This window comes from Mandrillus leucophaeus, unplaced genomic scaffold, assembly GCF_000951045.1.
Source record: "Mandrillus leucophaeus isolate KB7577 unplaced genomic scaffold, Mleu.le_1.0 Scaffold1092, whole genome shotgun sequence".
Taxonomy (NCBI): domain Eukaryota; kingdom Metazoa; phylum Chordata; class Mammalia; order Primates; family Cercopithecidae; genus Mandrillus; species Mandrillus leucophaeus.
This window is the reverse complement of record NW_012099121.1, coordinates 397047-403888: the sequence shown is the minus strand read 5'-3', so window position 1 is coordinate 403888 and position 6842 is coordinate 397047. Positions and strand designations below refer to the sequence as shown.

The following is a 6842-nucleotide window of genomic DNA, read 5'->3' as shown; positions in this document are numbered from 1 at the left end:
CATGGCGCATGCCTGTAGTCCCAGCTACTTGGGATGCTGAGGCAGGAGAATTGCTTGAACCCAGGAGGCGGAGGTTGCAGTGAGCCGAGATTGCATGACTGCATTCCATCCTGAGCAATAGAGGGAGACTCCATCTCAAAAAACAAAACAAAACAAAAAAATTATTGAAGATCCCAAAGAGCTTCTATTCATGAGGTTATATCCATTAATATTTAATAGCTTAGTGATTATGTTAAAGTTTAAAAATATTTATTCATTTAGAAAAATCCATCATATGTTAACAAAAATAGCATGTATTCATTTTTTTAAATGACAATTTTCAAGAAAAAAAATTAGTGTTAAGAGTGGCATTGTTTTACCCTTTTGCAAAGCTCTTCGTTGTCTAGCCTAACAGAACACAGCTAAATTCTCATGTGCTTCTTCATTCAATCTGTTGTAAAATTACATGTCATGTAGCCTCTAGAAAATTTCTCTGAGCACCCAAGAGGATGAAGAGGAAAAAAAGACAAACAACATTTTAGTATTATTATGAAAATCATTTTAACCTCACAGATCCACTGAAAATCTTTGGGGTTCCCAGATCACACTTTGAGAGCCACTAACTTAGAACAATATTTATTCAGTGTTAATTATGTATGAAGATAAATAGAAGTCAAAATTACTTACACATATATATATCTCTCTCAGGTAGAAATAATGACATACATTTGTTTTAGCCTTCGTACTTATACAATCTGAATTTCTATACAGGTTGAGTGTCCTTTATCTGAAATGCTGAGGATAAAAGGTGCTTTAGATTTTAAATTTTTTTGGATTTTGGAATATTTGCATATACATAGTGAGATATCTTGGGGATGAGACCCATGTCTAAACATAAAAATCATTTGTTTCGTATATTACATAGCCCAAAGGTAATTTCATACACTATTTTGAATATTTTGTGCATAAACAAAGTTTCTGTTAAGTACTTATATGTGGAACTTTCCACTTGTGTTATCATGTTGGTGCTCAAAATGTTTCAGATTGTGGGCCATTTCAGATTTCAAATGTTCAGAATAGAAACACTCAACATGTATTATAAACTTAGTTCTGCTGTCTGACAAATTATTCCTAAGAAGTGTTATGGATTAATATAAACATCTAGCAGAAACTCAGCTCTATTATGTCAGTCTACACGAAAAATAACCAAAAGTTTTGACTCATATGTACCTTTAAACCTCATTCTGAATTTTTTAAAAAAAACTTTTATTTTGAATAATTGCAGATTTAGAGGAAGTTGCAAAAAAATGTACAGAGAAGTCCTGTATACCCTTCAGCTTGTTCCCTCATTGATAATTATCTCATATAACTATAGTGCAATGTGAATACTAGAGAACTGACATTGCTGCCACCTATACAGCTTATTCAGATTTAAGACACACACACACACACACACACACACACACACACAAAATACTAGTGCCCTGTTATGCAGTTTTATCCCATGTGTAGATTACTGTGACTAACATCCCTATCAACATGCAGCTGTCCCATCACCACAGCTCCCTTGTGCTATCCCTTTAGAGCCACACTCACCCTTATACACTTCTTTCCCAGGGCTCACTCCTTGAAACCATTAATCTATTCTCTATCTCTATAATTTTATTTCCACAGTGTTATATAGATGGAATCATATAGTATTCAGCCTTCATTCAGCATAATTCTCTCGAGATCCATTCAAGTTGCTGTGTGTATCAATAGTGTGTTCATTTTTTTTTGTTGCTGGACAGTATTCCATGGTATGACTATACCATCATTAGTATAACCATTCACCTGCTGATGGGCATTTGAAATATTTCCAGTTTTTTGGCTACTTTAAACAAAGTTTCTATGAATATTTATGTATAAGTTTTGTGTGAACATAGTCTTCCGTTCTCTGAGATAAATGCCCAAAAGTGCAACTGTTGGGGCATATGGTGAGTACATGTTTTGTTTTATCAGAAACCGCCAAACTATTTCCCAGAGTGGCTGTACCATTTTATATTCCCACCAGCAATGCCTGAGTTATCTTGGTTCTCTGCATCCACGCCAGTATTTGGTGTTATTTTTTATTTTAGCCATTCTGATAGATGTGTAATATGTCATTGTAGTTTTAATTCGCATTTCCTTAATGGCTGATAATGTTGAATACTTTGTGTTTATCCTCCATCAAATGATTGTATATTTTATATCTCATATATAAGTTTATAAATATTTTCTTAGGTATTATGTAGTTTAAGTTCCATGTTTTACAAATAAGGACACTGAAGCTTTGTAACAGGATGACAGAGAATTTAAAATTTAAATTCTGAAATTTAAATTTTAAAGAATTTAAGAAGAGAATTTATTGTAATTATTATTAAACCAATTTCTAGAAGTTAATGTGAGAAATGGGAAGATTCAGTTATCTATCTCTTTCTTAAGGAGAAATTAAAAAAAATTTACATGGTTTTAGTGTATGTTGGGAGCTAAAAGCAGAGAGGTCAAGACACTGATGATTATTATTAGTAGTAATGTTGAAACTACTGGGTGTTGTTATGGCTGGGAAGCCAATTTTAAATTAACTGTTTTTTTTTTTTCTTCCATGTCTGTTTGTAGGAGCGCCATGGATTACTACAGAAAATATGCAGCTGTCATTCTGGTCACATTGTCGGTGTTTCTGCATATTCTCCATTCCTTTCCTGATGGAGAGTTTACAATGCAGGGTGTGTGACCAAGCTTGTGGTTTGAGTAATAAGGACAACACACATTTCTAGATGTACATCAATAACTCCATTAATTACATTTCTACCTCCTTTTCAAAAGTAATAAACCTTTGCTGCTGGATTCATATCTAGGCTCTTGTAGATTGTGAACATAAAATTAAATTAGGTTCAGGAAATGTGCAGTGAAAACGATATCTTACACAACCATTTATGTAGCAGCCTATGCATTTTCATCTGAAATAGATTCCTTTTTATTCTTTATTTGAGTCTTACAAGAAGAAAACCCTCCTTATTCAGTTAGCTCAGTTATTTTTTACATTTCTGCCAGAAGATTTGAGATTTTAACATTGCCTTTGTAGATGAATTTTCACATCAGTTAATAAGTGAGAAAAGCAAAACCATTTTATACAGTAAATTTGTTTTGCTGTATTGTCTGAAAAATCTCATATAGTAGCTGATATAATTCCTTCTGCTTTGAAATTTGTGAGCTACTATTGGTTATGGTTTTTCTCTAGATAAGTGGTAATATTTTAATCCAGGTCCCAAGTGCAGGCATCTGATCTAATATCAGTCTCTCTGCACTCACCAGACTTTCTTAATTCTGACATATTTCTCTCTGTCAATATTTGGAGTTAGTGTAGGAAAAACAATAGCAGATTCTAAGGGGAAAAATATTTTTCCTCTGCGCAAAATTCTCTTTTCAGATGAACGTGATGTTTTAATCTGTCAAGTTTTGTGTTTCCTCTAGGCATACTGTTAGCATTGAGATAGAGAATCTATGCTTGAAGAAAGACTACAACTGAGATTTTCTACGCATATCTGTGAAAATGTTTGTTTTTAAATTTTATTTCTCATGAACATTAATCAGTATAAATATTAAATATTATAGATGAAGATTAACATATAACCAAAAAGCACTTACTTAGTTTCCTTTCATTTTTGATGGAAAAATAATATTCACTATCCCATCATAAGGAAACATTTGTAGTTTGTTTCATTTGTTGCCTTGCCTTGCCTTGCCTTGCCTTGCTGTACTGTGCCGTGCCTTGCCTTGCCTTGCCTTACCTTGCCTTTTCTTTTGAGACAGAGTCTCGCTCTGTCGCCCAGGCTGGAGTGCAATGGCATGATCTCAGCTTACTGCAACCTCCGCCTCCCGAGTTCTAGCGATTCTCCTGCCTCAGCTTTCTGAGTAGCTGGTATTACAGGCGCCTGCCACCATGCCCAGCTAAATTTTTGTATTTTTAGTAGAGATGGGGTTTCACCATGTTGGCCAGGCTGGTCTTGAATTCCTGATCTCTGGTGATCCACCCGCCTCAGCCTCCAAAGTTCTAGGATTATAGGCGTGAGCCACCGCGTTTTTTCTTATTTTTTTTTTTTTGAATCAGGGTCTCACTTTGTCACCCAGGCTGGAGTACAGTGACACAATCTCGGCTCACTGCAGCCTCAACCTCCCAGCTTCAAGAAATTCTTCTGCCCCAGACCGTCAAGTAGCTGGGACTACAGGTGTGCACCATCACGTCTGGCTATTTTTTTTTTTTTTGTATTTTTTGTAGAGACAGGGTTTCACCATGTTGCCCATGCTGCTCTCGAACTCCTGAGCTCAAGCAATTCCATTTCGGCCTCCCAAAGTGCTAGAATTACAGGCGTAAGCTACTGTGCTGGCCTCATAGATTCTTTCTGAATCTTTTTTGGATTATTTTACTCTGCCTTTTTTTTTTTTTTCCTGATAGATTGCCCAGAATGCAAGCCAAGGGAAAACAAATTCTTCTCCAAGCCGGGTGCCCCAATATATCAGTGTATGGGCTGCTGCTTCTCTAGAGCATATCCCACTCCAGTAAGGTCCAAGAAGACGATGTTGGTCCAAAAAAACGTCACCTCAGAGTCCACTTGCTGTGTAGCTAAATCATTGACCAGGGTAAGAACCTCAAGAGCCCCAGAAGCTTTCCAACAGCCCAATCAGAGAAATGTTCATAGAGCCCACCCATGGGATTTAAGGCCAAAGGTGTCTAATGACCCAGCCTCTGTCGAGCATTTGTACAGGTGGGGAACACATTTCTACCCATTAATTAAAAGAGTCAATTGTCTTGTGGGTATAGGCTGGATTTATTCAGAGTGAGGAGAATAGGGGTAGAGGTGACAAGGGGCAGGTTGGGAGAAAGTACAGCTTACTCATGCTAAACATATCTCCTAAAAAGGAGACTGTGCAAATGTAGTATGCATGTATTTATTTCAGCAGAATGCAGACAATTTTATTTAATATTCTTCAATTTTGCCTCTATGTATGTATGTATGTATGTATGTATGTATCTATCTATCTATCTATCATCTAATCTATGATATGTTTTTTTCCTTCCCCTTTAGGTCATGGTAATGGGGAGTGTCAGAGTGGAGAACCACACACAGTGCCACTGCAGTACTTGTTATTATCACAAATTTTAAATATTTTGCCAAGTGCTGTTTTGATGACTGCTGATTTTCTGGAATGGAAAATTAACTTGTTCAGTGTTTATGGCTTTGTGAGATAAAACTCTCGTTTTCCCTACCATACCACTTTGACATGCTTCAAGGATATACTGCAGCTTTATTGCCTTCCTCCTTATCCTACAGTACAATCAGTAGTCTCGTTCTTTTCATTTGGAGTGAATACAGCATTTAGCTTGTTCCACTGCAAATAAAGTCTTTTAAATCATCATTCAATGACTGAATTATCATTTTTCTTCAAAGTAAAGCCAATAGCTTTTGACAGCATTAATGGAAGAGAGTGGGCCATTGGGTGAGTTGGGGCCACATGTGTTTGGTGACTTGACAGTTACCAAATGGTTTGGCGAGCCTTGCTGTTACCACACCTTCTAGTAGCATGTGAGTCCTTTCAGCCAGTGGGCTACTTACAAGACATTTGTTAGGGCAAGAGAAGAAAATATGAGAACTTCTATTTATATTCATTTTATATAATTTTATATATTATATTCATTTTTATATAACTTTAAATTTCCATTTTGATGGATTTTATAAAAGCACAGATACATTAGTATAGTAATACATGTATACAATTTATAAATAAATAATTATCCATATATCAGGAACGTTTGATCAGAAACTTTTTACTGTTAGAAGGGTACAATAAAAAACAAACGAACAAAAGAAAAATGGAGAACCCTCCTCCAGGGTTTGGGAAAGACAAAATCACTCCCAGACTGAAGTTTCTATTTACTTGCTTTGTGCCTGACTAAAAAACGCTCATCTTGTTTGTCCCTGGCAGCAAGGCTATAACTGAATAGTGGCCAAGGAAAGGGCATCATTGCACCCAATTAAAACTGGGCATTGCTCTGAAATTCCGGAGGCATCAGATTTTGTTTTTCACATTCAGATCTGGCTAAGAATGATTAAATGATGATCAAAACATTCATTTAGCACTCACTGTGGTCTAGGTGGGATGCCTGGCATATTCACTTTGTTTTTTAAAATGTTTAAGATGGCCGGGCATGGTGGCTCACACCTGTAATCCCAGCACTTTGGGAGGCCGAGGCGGGCAGATAACTTGAGGTTGAGTTTGAGACCAGCCTGGCCAACATGGTGAAACCCTGTCTCTACTCATACAAAAATTGCCAGGCATGGTGGTGGGCGCCTGTAATCCTAGCTACTCAGGAGGCTGAGGCAGGAGAATCGCTTGAACCTGGGAGGCGGAGATTGCAGTGAGCTGACATTGTGCCACTGCACTCCAGCCCGGGCGATAGAGAGTGAGACTCAGTCTCAAACAAACAAGCAAACAAAAATGCTTAAGAGTAGTGCCATGCTTCAGCGCCACATCCGTTGAGCATTTATACTGAGAGGTGGTCCTTACCTTGAGGACAATGGTATTATAAATATTAAATTATATTAGCCATGGTGGAGATCACAGTTACTCAAAAAAGTTCTACTCCTAATGGAGCCTGTAATTTAAAAAAGATGATTACACTGGTAACTGGTAAGGTTTTGAGAAAGAAATTTTGATCACCACCCATTTGTCAAAATTTTATTTCCAAGTGGCAAGCCAGTTCCTTGTTCCTTAGTAGGCTGGTAAACATATCAGGTGTTAGGGTAAATAAGTTAAAATAGGAAGTACATGTCCTTTTTTTTTTT

At 36.8% G+C, this 6842-nt stretch overlaps 1 protein-coding gene across 3 annotated transcripts in view; it reads left to right on the top strand.

Moving 5' to 3' along the window:
• Window positions 1-5420, top strand: part of CGA (glycoprotein hormones, alpha polypeptide) — a 27734-nt gene extending 22314 nt beyond the window's left edge. Inside the window, exons 2-5 of one of the 3 annotated variants that reach the window (XM_011988884.1) lie at window positions 2617-2723; window positions 4277-4366; window positions 4454-4638; window positions 5085-5420. In XM_011988884.1, the coding sequence (XP_011844274.1) occupies window positions 2624-2723; window positions 4277-4366; window positions 4454-4638; window positions 5085-5162 (453 nt within the window). In that variant the 5' untranslated portion in view covers window positions 2617-2623 and the 3' untranslated portion in view covers window positions 5163-5420. Of the gene's footprint in view, window positions 1-2616; window positions 2724-4276; window positions 4367-4453; window positions 4975-5084 lie in introns of those variants that run through there. The other 2 variants (XM_011988886.1, XM_011988879.1) reach the window with 2 other exon arrangements.
• The last annotated feature ends 1422 nt before the right edge of the window (window positions 5421-6842 follow it).